We start from the raw sequence: 20621 nt of genomic DNA, 5'->3' as shown, positions 1-20621 counted from the left end.
TAAGAGGCATTTGGATGGGTATATGAATAGGAAGGGTTTGGAGGGATATGGGCCAGGTGCTGGCAGGTGGGACTAGATTGGGTTGGGATATCTGGTTTCCATGCTGTACATCTCTATGACTCTATGACTCTACAATGACCAATTCTTTAAACTAAAACCTAATTGCATTACAGGAATAATATGTTAAATCGCTAAAATAATTATATGTGGGTATATGTGCACAAAAGATGCCACCATAGATCCCTCCTCCTTCATTGGGTTGAAGTGTCTATATGATTTATCATGATTGGCCATAAAACAAGAATGGGTTTCTCTTAACTAGATGTAGTTTACTGTATTGTGGCAACTTGGTATGAGTTCCGTGAGTAAAACAGACATTGTTCCTGCGAAAAGGAGAAAGTGAGGACTGCAGATGCTGGAGAGTCAGAGTCGAAAAGTGGGGTGCTGGAAATGCACAGCCGGTCAGGTAGCATCTGAGGAGCAGTAGAAGAATCGACGTTTTGGGCAGATACCCCTCGCTCTCCTGCTCCTTGGATGCTGCCTGACCTGCTGTGCTTTTCCAGCACCACACGTTTGACATTGTTACTACGAAGATTGACAGACACAGATGACACATAGGCCCCTACAAGAACCCGAGGTATTCTCCCAAACTTCCTACCCAAGACTATTTGACAAAAACAGAATAGGTGGAGCTTAAAACCATCTCCAAAATTAATCATTTCAGAACCATTACTTTATACAACATCTCCCCGCAAAGCTTTTTCTCCTCCATTATTAACATTTATACACATGATGTAATTACACTAACACTCCAACAACTCCCCACCAGTCTCTGATCTCACAAATACAGGTAGTCTGAAGCTGTTACAATTCTTTCAGACTAGGTGAAAGTGAGGACTGCAGATGCTGGAGATTAGAGTCGAGAGTGTGGTGCTGGAAAAGCACAGCAGGTCAGGCAGCTTCCGAGGAGCAAGAAAATCAATGTTTCCGGCAAAAGCTTTTGCCCGAAATGTCGATTTTCCTGCTCCTTGGATGCTGCCTAACCTGTTGTGCTTTTTCAACATCATACTCTTGATTCTTTCACACCAGTCTCTCCTTGGAGGGCTGGTAATGTTAGAACCATATAAATTATAGCACAGAAAGAAGCCATTCAGCCAATCATGTCTGCGCCAGCCAATAAAGTAAAAACTTGCCCCCTATTCAAACACCAACTACCAGCAGCTGGTCCATACTTCAGATATCAATCCAGGTAATTTTTCAATAAGCTGAGGGCTTCTGCATCAACTAGGCAGCCGATTCCAGACATCCGGCATCCTGTGGGTGAAAATGCTTTCCTTTATGCCTCTCTAATCCTTCCACCAATCAGCTTAAATTCATGCCCCCTCATTCTACTGTATCAACATCAGAAAAACTACCAGGTCTTATGTGGTGGTGTTGGCTGATGATGGAGCATGTTTCCCAAGATTACCTCACAAATATGGTGGCCAAAAATTATAGTGACGCTGACTTATCAGCAATATTAATTAGGACCATGGTATAGCCGTGGGAGTCAGTATGGGTGTCTGTGGGACCCTGGGAGGAGGAGACTGGGGGAAAAAGAATTTGGGTACTGTAGATGGTGCTCCCAGGGATGGGAGCCTCAGTGGAGGTGTGATGAGTGAGATAGAATAAAGCAGTGAAATATTATTTAATTTAAGTTATTTGAATTTAGTTTAAGTTAGTATTTATTTAATATGTTTGTAGATTAGTTAAAGTTAAGTAGATATGTTTGTTCTGGTAGAATAGTAGGTTGTTCATTTACAATAGTACTGTGTTATGGGCTTTGTTGTACTGCCGTTTTTTTCTGTTTTGATGGGTTTTTTTTGTGTATAAATGTTTTGTAAAAGACTTTAAAAGATTTTCAATAAAAATATTTATTAAAAAAAAAAGTGTCGTCTGGTGATTGACCTCTCTGCTGGAGGAAACGCTGTCTACTCTGTCAAGGCCCCTTGTAATATTGTAAATCACTATCAAATCAGTCATCAGCTTCAAACCCACACAGAGAATACTGGCGTAACTCAGCACGTCTGCTCTGGCAGCATCTGTAGAGAGAAACAGAGTTAAAGTTTTGAATCCTGGAATGACTCTTTTTCAGAAGGCTTCTGTTTCTCTCTCCACAGATGCCGCCAGACCTGCTGAGTTACTCTAGCATTTTCTGAATCTGTTTCAGATTTACAGCATCTGCAGTATTTTGAGTTCTTACTTAATCTCTTCTAAGAAAGATAACTCTAGCCTTTTGAATCTTTTCCCATTTCTGAAATGTCTAAGCCCTGACAACATTTCTGTACGTCTGATCTGTACTCTCTCAGAGCAATTATGTCTTATACAGTTCTAGCATTACCTCCCTGTTTTTATACTATATTCTTCATCCAGTAAATGAAAGTATTCTGTCTAGTTTCTTTACCATCTTAACTAACTGTCTTACCACTTTCAAGGACCTGTGCATAGGGTCACTGAAGGTCATTCACTTCCCTTTAATACCCTCCAGCTATCGTGTATTCCCTTGCATTTTTTGCCCTTTTCATATGCATTACCTCATTTTTCTCGAAACTGAATTCCATTTGTCACGTTTCTGCCCATTGATGTCATTCTGGAGTCATTGCTATCTTTCTCACTTCCAACTACATGACACATTTTGGGTCATCTGCAAATTCCTCAAATATGTTTCTCATGTTTAAATCTAAATCATTAATACATATAACAAATGTCAAGGGACCTAGCATTTAGCACTGTGGGATGCCACTGTTAACTGCTTTCCATTTCAAAAGCATTTATTGAGTATTATGCTTCATTCTCTGTTCCACATTCAACTTGGTTCCAAAAGCTTTACATCAAACATCAAATCACATGATAAAAGAGTATAAAATCAACCTCTGGTATACTGTTGTACTAGTCCACCAGATATTTTCTCATCCTTGATCATGGTACTGGAGAACCGCTGCTTCCTTAGCAGTATCTCTGCCACTGATGCTAATAAAATCTGCTTTGAAGATGAAGAATTGAAATGTTCCTCTTAAACTTGTTTATCTCATCCACTGACATCAAATTCAAATCAGTATTGATAATTTGTTCTATGGGTAATTTTGCTGCCTGTACAGGCAACGTGTTGCATTGCTCATTCTTGTTGTCAGTCTTTTTTCCTACTTGCAAACTCAACTGATTTCTGTCATCTATAGGTGCTTCACTCAAGACAGGAATGGAAAGAAGATTCCCTTCTCACAAAGGACCTATGCAATTTCCAATGGTAAAGCATCAACCACAGTCAAGTCTTAACTAGATGAAGAGGAATTTCTTCAGCCACAAGGTGGTGAATCTCTGGACCTCAACTGCTGCAGAAGGCTGTGGAGGCCAAGTCTTTCTGTGTCTTTAAGATCCAGGTAGATAGGTTCTTTATCAGCAAGTGGATCAAGAGTTATGGGGAGAAGGCAGGAGAATAAGGTTGATAAACATATTCAGCCATATTGAATGGCAGAGCAGATTCAATGGGCTGAATGGCCTAATTCTGCTCCTGAATCTTATGGTCTTAAGATCTCGTTTATTGCATGATAGGAATCTGATATAAACTACATTAGCTCGTTTGACATTGTTACAAAGACAATGAGAAGACATAGATGACACATCTGCCCCCTTCCAGAACCAGAACTACTCTCAAAAAGTCCCGACCCAAGAATGTACAACACCATTAGATTGGGTGGGGCTTAATTCAGTCTCTAACAGTAACCCCTTAAAGAATCATTATCCTATACAACTGTAGGATATGTAGTAAACTACAAATTCAACATGGTTCAACATTACGACTGCAAAATAGCAGCACATCATTTGTAATAATTAACAATAGCAACATTTGGAACCCTAAAAATCATGCCATAAGATGATGGAAGCACATTGAACACTCATTCTTTACTGAAGAGTTAGAGTCCAATAGGTTTCTGAGATATATTAACAGAAAAAACAATATTTTGGGGGTAAACAGGAAACACTATTATGCCCTGACCCTTTGCCAGAGTTCAACCCATTAATTTATATATCCAACTCATCTCTCAATCCCTACTTAGCAAGAATAAATCAAATTTAACATCAATGATTGAGAACTTTCCAGAAAAACTGTAACTACAAGAATAATTTGATAATTCAGCACAAGATTAATAACCTTTTAAGCAAATGCAGCTTAATAAGAAAGGCTGCACAGATTTGTGAGTGACAATCTCCCCTTGACATTCAATGGCATTACTGTTGCTGAATCTTCCACTATCAGCATCTTGGGGATTACCATTGACCAGAAACTGAACTGGATCAACCAAATAAATACTGTGGCTACAAGAGCAGGTCCTGACTCCCCAAAACCTTTCGAGCACCTACAAGGTAAACATCAGGAGTGTGATGGAATACTCCCGCTTGCCTGAACGAGTGCAATTCCAATAACTCTCAAGAAGCTCAGCATTAACTAGGACTGAGCACTCCACTTGGTTAGCACCTTGTCCACCAATTTAAATATTCACTTTCTCCACCATCAACTTCACAGCGGCAACAAGGTGCAACATCTACAGCCACTTTTATTCTTTAGATGAATACAAGCAAACAGGAAATGCCCAAGGGACTTAGTGCAGCTGGACAATTGCAGAAACAACATGTATTTATAACTACAAGATGTCAATTGGAATAACAAATCTGATTTTAAAATGTTGAAATGCCACTGTAAACTGGTGAAAACCTTATTCACAATCCCTAAAAAATATTGAAAGCCAATTTTAAGGTTGAGTTTACAATTGTTTTATGGGACACATTATGTTAAATGGACAACACTAGTAACAAATAGCAATGAATTATCATGAGAAAACACCTCCCAATATTGGCTAGCCTTCTTACAGAAATCTGCATCACCATTTAATGAAAATACATTAAAACAGCAAAACAAGGTTACGTTATGCATTGGGTCACAGACGAGAACAGGAAGAAAATATCTCTTGACAACAAAGACAGCGCTTTCATCAACACAATGAAAATGAGGACAGATTTAAGACATAGAGTAATTTTTGAACTGAAGGTACAAAATTAAACCGTAAACTCAAATAGTTCTCAGAGCTAAACAACCTGGGTCAGTAATCCACATTTAGAACAGAGGTTGTAAAACAAATGATCCTGAATGATTGCAAACACTCATTAATTATTTCTCATCAATCCTGATGCTATGCTATAGGGTACCAGTTTCCAAATATTTAACATCTCTATCTAAATTTCCTCTCTGATATTCCATTAGAGGCACCAATCCATTTATTTTAATCTATTATTTTTACTGAAATCCAGAAAGATTAATCTTATATTAAAGTTTTAAGCCTGGTATCCCACAACATAACTAGAAATCCAGCATGTATCCAGGTCTTAAGTTAACAAATTATGATGCTTGTTTGACACGAACAGCTTGACATAATTCTGAAAGAGGCTGAAATTAAAATCTGGCAAGCAAATGAATAAGAACCAAAATTTCAGGTCTAGTGTTCAACTAATACAACAATTTAATTGAAAATAAGCTTCTGGATGAACAAGACTGTACGTACATCTAATGCAACACCCCATCCACCATCAGACAATACAAATAAATGCCTCAGAAGGTCTGCTCTGGAGAGTTTCTGACTGCAGTTGATCAACACATGCAATGTATAACAAACACGGAACATGCAAGGCAAGACAGAGTGTTTCTTTACCTTTCAATACAGAAACATGTTGGCGGCCCTCAACATCCACAGGGTAGTTCTTAATTTCAATATCTTCCCCTTCCTTTAATTCCACTTTATCATATCCGTACCAGCCAAGGAGTTCGTTCATGGTGTTTTCTGCAAAATTCTGATAGAAAATAATTAAATGTAGGTGTAAGCAATTAAATAATTCTGCTAAGTAGATGCATTGACAAAATCTCTCTCCCATTCTGACAGAGCAGTTCACAAAATACCTTTGTCCACCTCCTGCATTGTGACACTAACAAGGTAAAAACAATGACTGCAGATGCTGGAAACCAGATTCTGGATTAGTGGTGCTGGAAGAGCACAGCAGTTCAGACAGCATCCAAGGAGCAGCGAAATCGATGTTTCGGGCATAAGCACTTCATCAGGAATAAAGGCAGTGAGCCTGAAGCGTGGAGAGATAAGCTAAAGGAGGGTGGGGGTGGGGAGAAAGTAGCATAGAGTACAATAGGTGAGTGGGGGAGGGGATGAAGGTGCTAGGTCAGGGAAGAGAGGGTGGATTGGATAGGTGGAAAAGGAGATAGGCAGGTAGGACAAGTCCGGACAAGTCATGGGGACAGTGCTGAACTGGAAGTTTGGAACTAGGGTGAGGTGGGGGAAGGGGAAATGAGGAAACTGGACCATCTCTGACACCTTCCTCCCCTTCCTGGACCTCTCCATCCCCATTAATGACGACTGACTTGACACTGACACTTTTTACAAACCCACCGACTCCCACAGCTACCTGGATTACACCTCTTCCCACCCTACCACTTGCAAAAATGCCATCCCGTATTCCCAATTCCTCCGCCTCTACCGTATCTGCTCCCAGGAGGACTAGTTCCACCACAGAACACACCAGATGGCCTCCTTCTTTAGAGACCGCAATTTCGCTTCCCACGTGGTTAAAGATGCCCTCCAACGCATCTCGTCCACATCCTGCACCTCCGCCCTCAGACCTCACCCCTCCAACGGTAACAAGGACAGAACGCCCCTGGTGCTCACCTTCCACCCAGCAACCTTGGCATAAACCAAATCATCTGCCGACATTTCCGCCACCTCCAAAAAGACCCCACCACCAGGAATATTTTTCCCTCCCCACCCCTTTCCGCCTTCCACAAAAACCGTTCCCTCCGTGACTACCTGGTCAGGTCCACGCCCCCCCCTACAACCCACCCTCCCATCTTGACACTTTCCCCTGCCACCTCAGGAACTGTAAAACCTGCGCCCACACCTCCTCCCTCACCTCTATCCAAGGCCCTAAAGGAGCCTTCCACATCCATCAAAGTTTTACTTGCACATCCACTAATATCATTTATTGTATCCGTTGCTCCCGATGCGGTCTTCTCTACATTGGGGAGACTGGGCGCCTCCTAGCAGAGCGTTTTAGAGAACATCTCCGGGACACCCGCACCAATCAACCACACTGCCCTATGGCCCAACATTTCAACTCCCCCTCCCACTCTGCCGAGGACATGGAGGTCCTGCGCCTCCTTCACCACTGCTCCCTCACCACCCGACACCTGGAGGAAGAACGCCTCATCTTCTACCTCGGAACACTTCAACCCCAGGGTATCAATGTGGACTTCAACAGTTTCCTCATTTTCCCTTCCCCCACCTCACTCCAGTTCCAAACTTCCAGCTCAGCACTGTCCCCATGACTTGTCCGGACCTGTCCTACCTGTCTATCTCCTTTTCCACCTATCCACTCCACCCTCTCCTCCCTGACCTATTACCTTCATCCCCTCCCCCACTCACCCATTGTACTCTATGCTACTTTCTCCCCACCCCCACCCTCCTCTAGCTTATCTCTCCACGCTTCAGGCTCACTGCCTTTATTCCTGACGAAGGGCTTTTGCCCGAAATGTCGATTTCGCTGCTCCTTGGATGCTGCCTGAACTGCTGTGCTCTTCCAGCACCACTAATCCAGAATTGTGACACTAACAGCAAGCCACATCATAAGGGGTGAATGTGGTTGTGCCTCAATGTGACAGTCACATATTTAAAAACGGATTAGCTTGAAATGCAATTAGTTTCATACTTGACATTTTTGAAAATTCATTCATACAAAATTCAGTGTGCTACAACAGTAAAGTTACCAGTTGCATGTACTGGCTCTGAGAATGGAATGTCTACTCGCATGATGCGCAAGAGAACAGTGGTAGAAAAGCTGACAGGAATTTTATTTTGAATAAATTTCTTCTTGGTGTCATGACATAACTGTTGCTGTGTGGACCTGTAAACGAAAATGAGACTTTCTAAAATAAACATTAAACACTCCAGGTATGAAAATGGATATCACTTATTTGTGTCACATCCTTCAGAGTAGACTTTTGTCATTTTTTCAAAGCCAATGCATATTATTTAGAAACGAAACAATTTGCAACATACATACTGTCAGTTTACAAATCTTAGTTCGCCACACACCACAAAGTAGATCTGAAAATGATGATGTTACTTGTCAAAAGCAGATTGGGCAAGGAGAAGTAGAGTTATTGATGTTACATAACAAACATGGCAGCCAATTTGTACACAGGAAAGTTCCAAAAACATATCAGGACAATGTCCAGTTCACTTGGCCAACAAAGGTATCGTGGTCAAGTCACTCGGGGAACAGTGTATTCCACTCAACTATGCAACACACAAACAAAACAACACAAACAAAAAACATTTAGTTTTAATGAGAAAAATGATAAATCATTTCAGGTTGTCTAAGTACCTTTGGCGAAAGTGAGCACTGCAGATGCTGGAGATAGAGTCGAGAGTGTGGTGCTAGAAACGCACAGAATGTCAAGCAGCACCCGAGGAGCAGGAGAGTCGATGTTTCAGGCAAAAGCCCTTCACCAGAATGACGAGGTATTCCTGATGAAGGGCTTTTGCTCGAGACATCAATTCTCCTGCCACTCAGATACTGCCTGACTTGCTGTGCTTTGCAAGCACCGCACTCTCGACTCTAAGTACTGATAGAACCATTTAGCAGCAGCAATATTCCATTTGGCCCTTCAAACCTACTTTACCATTTATTGAAGTCATGGCTGATTTGATAATCCTCAATTCTACTTTCCTGCCTTTTCTCCATAACCCTTGATCCCCTTGCTGATTAAAACACTGTATCTCAGCCTTGAACACATTTAACAACACAATGTCTACAGTGCTCTGTAATAAAGAATTCCATACATTCACTATCCTCTGAGAGAAGAAATTCCTCCTGGAATTTCCTCCATAAAGGCATTGTGAGTCAACCTACAGCACATGGACTGTAGAGATTCAGGAAGACAGCTCACCGCCACCTTTTTGAAAGAAACTAGATACAGGCAATAAATGCTGGCCAGCCAGTGACGCCCATGTATCTTGAGTGAATTTTAAAAAATCTTAGTTCTGATGGGTAATCACTTAGCTTGCAATTATGTTCTCTGGACTTAGTCTCTCCCACAACAGGAAACAAACTCTCCACATCTACCCTTTGAATCTTATAGGTTTCAGTAAGGTTGTGTCTCGTCCTTATAAACTCTATTGAGTATGGGCCCAACCTACACAACCTCTCCTCATAAGAAATTCCCTTCATACCTGGGGTTGGCCAAGTGAACCTTCTCGGGGACTGCCCAGTAATGCCAGTACATCTTTCCTTAGATAACGGGACCAAAAATGTTCACAGTGTTCAGGTGTGGACGAAATAGTGCCTTGTATAGTTCTATCACGACTTTCCTATTTTTGTAGCTCATTCCCTTTGAACTACCGGAAACATTTTAACAGCATTCACTGTTACTTGTTGAACCTGGATGCTGGCTTTCTTTATTTATGTACAAGGACCCCCAATTTGTTAAGTGTGTCCAGAGGGTTTTGTGAAACAGTATATGGGTAGTCCAACGAGGAGGTCCTGGTAATTGGAAATGAGCCCATCAAGGTGATCAAAGTTTCAGTGGGGGAGCATTTTGGGAATAGTGACCACAATTCCATAGGTTTTTGGATACTTATGGATAAGGACAAGAGTGGACTTTGGATGAAGGTGTTAAACTGTGGTAAGGCCAATTATAACCGAATTATGCAAATTGAAGTGTAGGGATTGGAAGCGGCTGTTTGAGGGTAAATCGGCATCTGACAAATGGGACTCTTTTAAAGACCAGTTGATTCGAGTGCAAAACAGGCATGTTCCTGTGAAAATGAAGGTCAGGAGTGGCAGGATTTGAGAACCTTGGATGACAGGGAAAGCTATTAGCTTAGTCAAAAAAAAAGGAAGCATACCTAAGGTCTAAGCAACTAAAAACAAAAGTCCTTGAAGAATTTAGAGAAAGTAAGAAGTAGCTCAAACGGGGAGTTAGGAGGGCTAAGGGGGCCATGAAATATTCTTGGCCAGTCGGGTTAAGGAGAATCCCAAGGAATGTCTTACATATTAGGAGCAAGAGGGTAACTAGGGAAGTTTTGGTCCACTCAAGGATAAGGAGGGATGTTATGTGTGAAGCCAGAGGAAATGGCTGAGGATCCTTAATGAGCACTTTACATCAGTATTCACCAAAGAGAGGGGCGTGAGGGATGTTAAGGTTAGGAAAAGATGTGACAGTACTCTTGGGCATGTCAATATAATGAAGGAAAATACTTTGGGTGTCTTGAAATACATTAAGGCAGACAAGTCCTCAGGGCCAGGGCATCTATTCCAGGATGCTGTGGGAAGCAAGGGAGGAAATAGCTGGGGCTGTAACAAATATCTTTGCATCTTCTTTGGACTCATGTGAGGTCCCAAAGGACTACTGAATGGCCAATGTTGTTTCTTTGTTTAAGAAGGGAAACAGAAATAATCCAGGCCGGTGAACCTGACATCACAGGTGGGGAAGCTATAGGAGAAGATATTGAGAGACAGGATTTATTCACATTTGGAAGCAAATTGACTTGTTGGTGATAGGCAGCATGGGTTTGTATGGGGAAGGTCATGTCTTGTCAATCTGATTGAGTTCTTTGAGGGGAGTGACAAGAATGATTGCTGAGGGAAGGGCAGTGGGTGTTGTCGACATGGATATTAGTAAGGCATTTGGTAAAGTAACTCATGGCAGGCTGGTACAGAAGATAGAGTCTCATGGGATCTGGAGTGAGCTGGCTAGATGGACACAGAACTGGCTTGGTCATAGAAAACAGAGTGGTGGTGGAAGGATACTTTTCAGAATAGAGATCAGTAACTCATGGTGTTCTTCAGGAATCAGTGAGGGGCTCTTTGTTGTTTGTAATACATATGAATAATCTGGAGGAAACTATAGGTGGTCTGCTTAGTAAGTTTGGAGATGACACTCAAATTGGTGGAGTTGCAGACAGTGAGGAGGACTGTCACAAAGAATACAGCAAGATATAGACAGAGTGCAGATTTGGGCAGAGAAATGGCAGATGGACTTTAATCCAGACAAATACGAGGTGATGCATTTTGAAAGATCAAATTCAGGAGTGAATTATACAATAAATGGCAGAATCCTTAGGAGTATTGACATACAGAGGGCTATGGATGGACAGGTCCACAGCTCCCTGAAAGTGGCAACACAGATGGATAAAGGTGGTCAAGAAGACAAACAGCTTGCCTTTATCTGCCGGGGCATCAAATATAAAAGTTAGCAAATTGTGTTACAGCTGTAGAAAATTTCAGTGAGGCCACATTCGGAATATTGCATGCCAGTTTTGGTCATGACACTACCAGGAGGACATGGATGCTTTGGAAAGGGTGTAGAGAAGGTTTATCAGGATGTTGCCTGGTCTGGAGGGTTTTAGGTATGAGGAGAGGTTGGACAAACTCAGATTGTTTTCACTGGAAAGCCAGAGGCTGAGTGGTGACCTGATAAAGGTCTACAAAATTATGAAAGGCATAGAAAGGGTGGATAGCCAGAGGCTTTCTCCCCAGCATGGAAAGATTAAGTATACGAGGGCACAGGTTCAAGATGAGAGGGGCATGTTTAGGGGAGAAGTGCAGGGAAAATTTTTCACCCAGAGGGTGGTGGGTGCCTGGAACACACTGAAAATGATGATTCTTAATTAGTTGCTGAAAAACACCAAGATAGGTAGGAATATGGATTAACAAAGATGAGCCCATTATCCTCCATAGTAAAAAGCCTCTGACTATCCACTGTATTTGTGTCTCTCTTAATTTTGTTAATCTCTGTCAGGTCACCTCTCAACCTCTGTCTTCACAGTGGAGACATTCCAAGGGGTGATGAAAGTAGGCAAGTTACCAATGTTTAAGGTTTATCTTGACAGACACATGAACATGAGGTGAACAGAGTGATAGATACCATGTATGAGCAATACGTAGTGGGTCGACTTAAGGACTAGGAATCAGTGCAGGTTTGGTGGGTTGAAGGGCCTGTTCCTGTATTGTATTGTATTTTATACTTGTTAGTTTACCCTCAGTTTATATTTTCCTTCTATTACTTTTGGGTCATCTTTGGTTGGTTGTTAAACCTTTCCCAATGTACTCGGCTTACCACTAAACCTTACCATTGCATATTTTCTCTCTCTTTCGAGTTGATGCTATCTTTAAGTTTCTTGGTTAACTGTGATTGGTTTCTCCCTTTCTGAGAATCCTTCTTCATCACTGGGATGTATGTTTATTTTGAATCATGAACTAGGTTTTAAAATTTTTACAATTGATTTTTTTTTAAAGGTTACTTTTAGAGGGATGGTAGTGAAGGCAGTGCAATGTTCCTCTTGCAACATGTTTGAGGTGAGGGATGCCATGGACGTCCCTGCTGATTACACTTGCAGGAAGTGCACCCATCTCCAGCTCCTCCAAGACCGTGTTAGGGAACTGGAGCTGGAGTTGGATGAACTTAGGATCATTCGGGAGGCAGAAGGGGTCATAGATCGGAGCTTTAGGGAATTAGTAACTCCAAAGATTGCAGAGAGATGGGTAACAGTGAGGGGGACTGGGAGGAAGCAGCCAGTGCAGGGACCCCTCTGCGGCCATTCCCCTCAAGAACAAGTATACCGTTTTGGATACTTGTGGGGGGGGACGACTTACCAGCGGTAAGCAATGGGGTTCAGGCCTCTGGCACGGAGCCTGTCCCCGTTGCTCAGAAGGGAAGGGTGGAGAAGAGCAGAGCAATAGTTATTGGGGACTCGATAGTTCGGGGCACAGATAGGCGGTTCTGTGGGGGCGAGAGAGACTCACGTTTGGTATGTTGCCTCCCAGGTGCAAGGGTACGTGACGTCCCAGGTGCAAGGGTACGTGACGTCCCAGGTGCAAGGGTACGTGACGTCTCTGATCATGTTTTTCGGGTCCTTAAGGGGGAGGGGGAGCAGCCCGAAGTCGTGGTCCACATTGGCACCAACGACATAGGTAGGAGGAGGGCTGAGGATGTTAGGCAGGCTTTCAGGGAGCTAGGTTGGAAGCTCAGAGTTAGAACAAGCAGAGTTGTTGTCTCTGGTTTGTTACTGGTGCCACGTGATAGAGAGTCGTGGAATAGGGAGAGAGAACAATTAAATATGTGGCGACAGGGATGGTGCAGGAGGGAGGGATTCCGGTATCTGGATAACTGGGGTTCTTTCTGGGGAAAGTGGGACCTCTATAAACAGGATGGTCTACACCTGAACCTGAGGGGCACCGGGGGGAGGTTTGCTAGTGCTCTTGGGGGGGCATGGGAACCTAGACTGTAGCTTTAGGGTGCAGGACCTGGAGTGTAGGGAGGTTAGGAACATGGCATCAATCTCAAAACAGGAAAGTGGCTTGAAGTGTATATACTTCAATGCAAGAAGTATACGAAATAAGGTAGGTGAACTTGCAGTGTGGGTTGGTACCTGGGATTTCGATGTTGTGGCTATTACGGAGACATGGGTAGAACAGGGACAGGATTGGCTGTTGCAGGTTCCAGGGTTTAAATGTTTTAGTAGGGTCAGAGGTGGGGGTAAAAGAGGGGGAGGTGTGGCATTGCTTGTCAAAGATCGTATTACAGCGGTGGAAAGGACGATGGATGAAGACTCGCCATCTGAAGTAGTTTGGGCTGAGGTTAGGAATAGGAAAGGTGAGGTCACCCTGTTAGGAGTTTTCTACAGGCCTCCTAATAGTCCTAGAGATGTAGAAGAAAGGATTGCGAGGATAATTCAGGAGAAGAGTGAAAGTAATAGGGTGGTTGTTATGGGGGACTTTAATTTTCCAGATATTGACTGGGAAAGCTACAGCTCGAGTTCGTTAGATGGGACGGTGTTTGTCCAATGTGTGCAGGAGGGTTTCCTGACACAATATGTAGACAGGCCAACAAGAGGTGAGACCATACTGGATTTGGTTCTGGGTAACGAACCAGGCCAGGTGTTAGAATTGGAGGTAGGTGAGCACTTTGGGGACAGTGACCACAATTCGGTGACTTTTACTCTAGTGATGGAGAGGGATAAGTGTGCACTGCAGGGCAAGAGTTATAACTGGGGGCAGGGAAATTATGATGCGGTGAGGCACGACCTAGGATGCGTGGCTTTGAAAAGTAGGCTTCAAGGCATGGGCACAATTGATATGTGGAGCTTGTTCAAGGAGCAACTATTGAGTGTCCTTGATAAGTATGTACCTGTCAGGCAGGGAGGAAAGGGTCGTGTGAGGGAGCCGTGGTTTAATAAGGAATTGGAATCCCTTGTTAAATGGAAGGGGGCGGCCTATGTAAAGATGAGGCGTGAAGGTTCAATTGGGGCAATTGAGAGTTATAAGGTAGCCAAGAAGGATCTGAAGAGAGAGCTAAGAGCAGCAAGGAGGGAACATGAAAAGTCCTTAGTTGGTAGGATTAGGGAAAACCCTACGGCTTTCTACAGGTATGTCAGGAAAAAAATAATACTTTTCGTCAGTATTCACTCAGGAACAGGACATTGTTGCCGATGTGAATATTGAGTCACAATTAATTAGAATGGACGGCTTTGAGGTATGTAGGGAAGAGGTGTTCGAAATTCTGGGAAGGGTGAAAATAGATAAGTCCCCTGGGCCTGATGGCATTTATCCGAGGATTCTCTGGGAAGCAAGGGAGGAGATTGCAGAGCCATTGGCCTTGAGTTTTATGTCCTCGTTGTCTACAGGAATAGTGCCAGTAGACTGGAGGATAGCAAATGTGGTTCCCTTGTTCAAGAAGGGGAGTAGGGATAACCCTAGTAACCATAGGCCGGTGAGTCTCACTTCTGTTGTGGGCAAAGTCTTAGAGAGAATTGTAAGGGATAGGATTTATGAACATCTGGATAGGAATAATGTGATCAAGGATAGTCAGCATGGTTTTATGAAGGGCAGGTCGTGCCTCACAAACCTTATTGAATTCTTTGAGAAGGTGACTAAGGAGGTAGATGAGGGTAAAACGGTAGATGTGGTGTATATGGATTTTAGTAAGGCGTTTGATAAGGTTCCCCATGGTAGGCTACTGCAAAAAAATACGGAGGTATGGCATTGAGGGTGAGTTGGAGGTTTGGATTAGGAATTGGCTGGCTGGAAGAAGACAGAGGGTAGTAGTTGATGGTAAAGGTTCATCTTGGAGTGCAGTTACTAGCGGTGTTCTACAAAGATCTGTTTTGGGACCATTGCTGTTTGTCATTTTTATAAATGACCTGGAGGAGGGGCTGGAAGGTTGGGTAAGCAAGTTTGCGGATGATACGAAAGTCGGTGGAGTTGTTGACAGTGAGGAAGGATGTGTCAGGTTACAGCGGGATATAGATAAGTTGCAGAGCTGGGCAGAAAAGTGGCAAATGGAGTTCAATGTAGTTAAGTGTGAGGTAATTCACTTTGGTGAACAAAAAGACGGGGTACTGGGCTAATGGTCGGACACTTGGTAGTGTGGATGAGCAGAGGGATCTTGGTGTCCATGTACACAGATCTCTGAAAGTTGCCACCCAGGTAAATAGTGCGGTGAAGAAGGCATATGGCGTACTGGCTTTTATTGGTAGAGGAATGGAGTTCCGGAGCCCTGAGGTCGTGTTGCAGTTGTATAAGACTCTGATGCGGCCGCATCTGGAGTATTGTGTGCAGTTTTGGTCGCCATACTATAGGAAGGATGTGGAGGCACTGGAACAGGTGCAGAGGAGGTTTACCAGGATGTTGCCTGGTATGGTAGGAAGATCGTATGAGGAAAGGCTGAGGCACTTGGGGCTGTTTTCATTGGAGAAAAGAAGGTTTAGTGGTGACTTGATAGAGGTGTACAAGATGATTAGGGGTTTAGATAGGGTTGACCATGAGAACCTTTTTCCACGTATGGAGTCAGCTATTACGAGGGGGCATAGCTTTAAATTAGGGTGTGGTAGGTATAGGACAGATGTTAGGGGTAGATTCTTTACTCAGCGAGTCGTGAGTTCATGGAATACCCTGCCAGTAGCAGTGGTGGACTCTCCCTCTTTATGGGCATTTAAACGGGCATTGGATAGGCATATGGAGGATAGTGGGCTAGTGTAGGTTAGGTGGGCTTGGATCGGCGCAACATCGAGGGCCAAAGGGCCTGTACTGCGCTGTATTTTTCTATGTTCTATGATTATCAACTATATTTTCCGCTGAACTCCTTCCCTTATCTATTCCAGCCAACGCTGCCTTCATTCCTTTATAACTACCTTTATTTAAGTTTAGCACAGTTGTTTCCACTCCTAGTTGTAATCCCCAAACTGAATGCCAAATTATGGTCACTGTTCTGCTGGGGATCTTTTACTCAGATTCTTTATGAAACCCATTGCACTACACATTCTCAGACCCAAATCGTCTGATCACTGGTTGGGTCTGCAACATTTTGCTGGAAGAAACTATCAGTTCTTTCTCATGGCTACCTCAGTCAACTTGATTTCCCTCATCGACAGGAAGTTTAATGTTATCATGGTTAATGTATTGTCTTTTTGACATGCCCACATTATCTCCTGATTTATTGTGTTCTCCAGTATAGGTACTATTAAGGAGCCAAAAAAGGACTTCCACTAGTATCTTCTTCCCTCGGTCAAATTTTATCTATTGATCTGATCCAAGATGATCTCGTCCTATCGTACTTATATTCCATTGCATACTAACAAAACTACACCACCATCCTTTCCTGTTGCTGGTTCCTCTGAAAAGTCATATACCCCAAATATTTAGAACATAGAGCCATAGAGTCATAGAGATGTACAGCACGGAAACAGACCTTCCAACTTTATCAGCTCCCCAGGTCTTCTAGTTCCTGACTCTAATTCTTAGCTGCTTACTAATTCAGAGAACTTAGAGTTGTAGAGATGTACAGCATGGAAACAGACCCTTCGGTCCAACCGTCCATGCCGACCCAATCTACCTGCCAGCACCTAGTCCATATCCCTCCAAACCCTTCCTATTCATAAACCCATCCAAATGCCTCTTAAATGTTGCAATTGTACCAGCCTGCACCACTTCCTCTGATAGCTCATTCCATACATGTATCATCCTCTGAGTGAAAATGTTGCCTCTTAAGTCTCTTTTATATCTTTCCTCTCTCACACTAAACCTATGCCCTCAAGGGCTGGACTCCCCTACCCCAGGGAAAAGACTTTGCCTATTTATCCTATCCATGCCCTTCATAATTTTGTAAACCTCTATAAGGTCACCCCTCAGCCTCCGACGCTCCAAAGAAAACAGCCCCAGCCTATTCAGTCTCTCCCTATAGCTAAAATCCTCCAACCCTGGTAACATCCTTGTAAATCTTTTCTGAACCCTTTCAAGCTTCACAACATCTTTCTGATAGGAAGGAGACCAGAATTGCATGCAATATTCCAACAGTGGCCTAACCAATGTCCTGTACAGCCGCAACATGACCTCCCAACTCCTGTACTCAATACTCTGACCAATAAAGGAAAGCATACCAAACGCCTTCTTCACTATCCTATATACCTGCAACTCCACTTTCAAGGAGCTATGAACCTGCACTCCAAGGTCTCTTTGTTCAGTAACACTTCCTAGGATCTTACCATTAAGTGTATAAGTCCTGCTAAGATTTGCTTTCCCAAAATGCAGCACCTTGCATTTATCTGAATTAAACTCCATCTGCCACTTCTCAGCCCTATGGCCCATCTGGTCCAGATCCTGTTGTAATCTTAGGTAACCTTCTTTGCTGTCCACTACACCTCCAATTTTGATATCATCTGCAAACTTACTAACTGTACCTCTTATGCTCGCATCCAAATCATTTATACAAATGACAAAAAGTAGAGGGCCCAGCACCAATCCTTGTGGCACTCCACTGGTCACAGGCCTCCAGTCTGAAAAACAACCCTCCACCACCACCCTCTGTCTTCTACCTTTGAGCCAGTTCTGTATCCAAATGGCTAGTTCTCCCTGTATTCCATGAGATCTAATCTTGCTAATCAGTCTCCCATGGGGAACCTTGTCGAACACCTTACTGAAGTCCATATAGATCACATCTACCACTCTGCCCTCATCAATCCTCTTTGTTACTCCTTCAAAAAACTCAATTAAGTTGTAAGACATGATTTCCTCACCACACGACCCCTGGAGGAAGAACGCCTCATCTTCCGCCTCGGAACACTTCAACCCCAGGGCATCAATGTGGACTTCAACAGTTTCCTCATTTCCCTTCCCCCACCTCACCATAGTTCCAAACTTCCAGCTCAGCACTGTCCCCACAACTTGTCCTACCTGCCTATCTTCTTTTCCACTTATCTACTCCACCCTCCTCCCTGATCTATCACCTCCATCCCCACCCCCCACTCACCTATTGTACTCTATGCTATTTTCTCCCCACCCTCACCCTTCTCTCATTTATCTCTCCACCCTTCAGGCACTCTGTCTGTATTCCTGGTGAAGGGCTTTTGCCCGAAACGTCGATTTTACTGCTCCTTGGATGCTGCCTGAACTGCTTTGCTCTTCCAGCACCACTAATCCAGAATCTGGTTTCCAGCATCTGCAGTCATTGTTTTTACCTAGTGGCACCACGTTAGCCAACCTCCAGTCTTCCAGCACCTCACCTGTGAATATCTCAGCAAGGGGCCCAGCAATCACTTCTCTAGCTTCCCAAAGAGTTCTAGGGTACACCTGATCATGTCCAGGGGATTTATTCACCTTTATGCATTTCAAGACATCCAGCACTTCCTCCTCTGTAATATGGACGTTTTTTTCCAAGATGTCACCATCTATTTCCCCTACATTGTATATCTTCCATGTCCTTTTCCATAGTAAATTCGCAGTACAGGCTCTTCGGCCCTCAATGTTGTGCTGACCTGTGGAACCAAGCTGAAACCTATCTATCCTTCACTATTCCATTCTCATCCATATGTCTATCCAATGACCATTTAAGCGCCCTTAAAGTTGGTGAGTTTACTACTGTTGCAGGCAGAGTGCTCCACACCCCTATTACTCCCTGAGTAAAAAAACTACCTCTGACATTCGTCTTATATCTACCTCCCCTCAATTTAAAGCTAAGTCCCCTCATGCTAGCCATTGCCATCCAAGGAAAAAGGCTCTCCCTGTCCACCCTATCTAACCCTCTGCTTATCTTATATGTCTCATTTAAGTCACCTCTCAACCTTCTTCTCTGTAATGAAAACAGCCTCAAGTTCCTCAGCCTTTCCTCATAAGATCTTCCCTCCATACCAGGCAACATCCTGGTAAATCTCCTCTCCAAAGATTCCACATCCTTACTATAATGCAGTGACCAGAACTGTACACAATACTCCAAATGTGGCCGCACCAGAGTTTTGTACAGCTGCAGCATGACCTCATGGTTGTGAAACTCAATCCCTTTAACCAATAAAAGCTAATGCACCGTCTGCTTTCTTAACAACCCTATCAATCTGGGTGGCAACTTTCAGGGATCTGTGTACATGGAAACCGAGATTTCTCTGCTCTTCTACACTACTAAGAATCTTACCATTAGCCCAGTACTCTTTATTCCTGTTGTCCCTTCCAAAGTGAATCACCTCACACTTTACCGCATTAAACTCCATTTGCCATCTCTCAGTCCAGCTCTGCAGCTTATCTATGTCCCTCTGTAACCTGCAACATTCTTCAGCACTATCCATAATTCCACCAACCTTAATGTCATCCACAAATTTACTAAGGGGAGAAAGTGAGGGCTGCAGATGCTGGAGATCAGAGATGAGAATGTGTTGCTGGCCACCTACTTGCGGAACGTTTCAGAGAACACCTCTGGGACACCTGGACCAACCAACCCAACCACCCCGTAGCCCAACACTTTAACTCCCCCTCCCACTCCAGCAAGGACATGCAGGTCCTTGGACTCCTCCATCACCAGGCCATGGCAACACGACGGTTGGAGGAAGAGCGCCTCATCTTCTGCCTGGGAACCCTCCAACCACAAGGGATGAACTCAGATTTCTCCAGTTTCCTCATTTCCCCTCCCCCCACCTTGTCTCAGTCAAATCCCTCGAACTCAGCACCGCCTTCCTAACCTGCAATCATCTTCCTGACCTCTCCGCCCCCACCCCACTCCGGCCTATCACCCTCACCTTGACCTCCCTCCACCTATCGCATTTCCAACGCCCCTCCCCCAATCCCTCCTCCCTACCTTTTATCTTAGCCTGCTGGACACACTTTCCTCATTCCTGAAGAAGGGCTTATGCCCGAAACGTCGATTCTCCTGTTCCTTGTTTGCTGCCTGACCTGCTGCGCTTTTCCAGCAACACATTTTCAGCAACACATTTTCAGCACAAATTTACTAACCCAGCCTTCTAAGCCCTCATATCTAGGTTTTTATAAAAATTATGAACAGTAGTGGACCCAACACCAAGCCTTGCGGTACACCACTGGTAACTGAACTCCAGGATGAACATTTTCCATCAACCACCACCCTCTGTCTTCTTTCAGCTAGCCAATTTCTGATTCAAACTGCTAAATCACCCTCAATCCCATGCCTCCTTAATTTGTGCAATGGCCTACCATGGGGAACCATATCAAACACCTTACTGAAATCCATATAC

The 20621-nt window shown here is 43.7% G+C and overlaps 1 protein-coding gene across 7 annotated transcripts in view; it reads right to left on the bottom strand.

Moving 5' to 3' along the window:
* The window catches only part of sobpa (sine oculis binding protein homolog (Drosophila) a), a 354580-nt gene that overhangs the window by 243446 nt on the left and 90513 nt on the right, over nucleotides 1–20621 (bottom strand). For all 7 annotated transcript variants that reach the window (XM_043687068.2, XM_043687067.2, XM_043687070.2 and 4 more), the window contains exon 2: nucleotides 5742–5880. In XM_043687068.2, coding sequence (XP_043543003.1) covers nucleotides 5742–5880 — 139 coding nt within the window. The remainder of the gene's footprint in view (nucleotides 1–5741; nucleotides 5881–20621) is intronic.

This window comes from Chiloscyllium plagiosum, unplaced genomic scaffold (assembly GCF_037043375.1).
Source record: "Chiloscyllium plagiosum isolate Xiang-an unplaced genomic scaffold, Cpla_swu_hap1 HiC_scaffold_3, whole genome shotgun sequence".
Taxonomy (NCBI): Eukaryota; Metazoa; Chordata; class Chondrichthyes; order Orectolobiformes; family Hemiscylliidae; genus Chiloscyllium; species Chiloscyllium plagiosum.
This window is presented reverse-complemented; position numbering and strand designations above follow the sequence as displayed.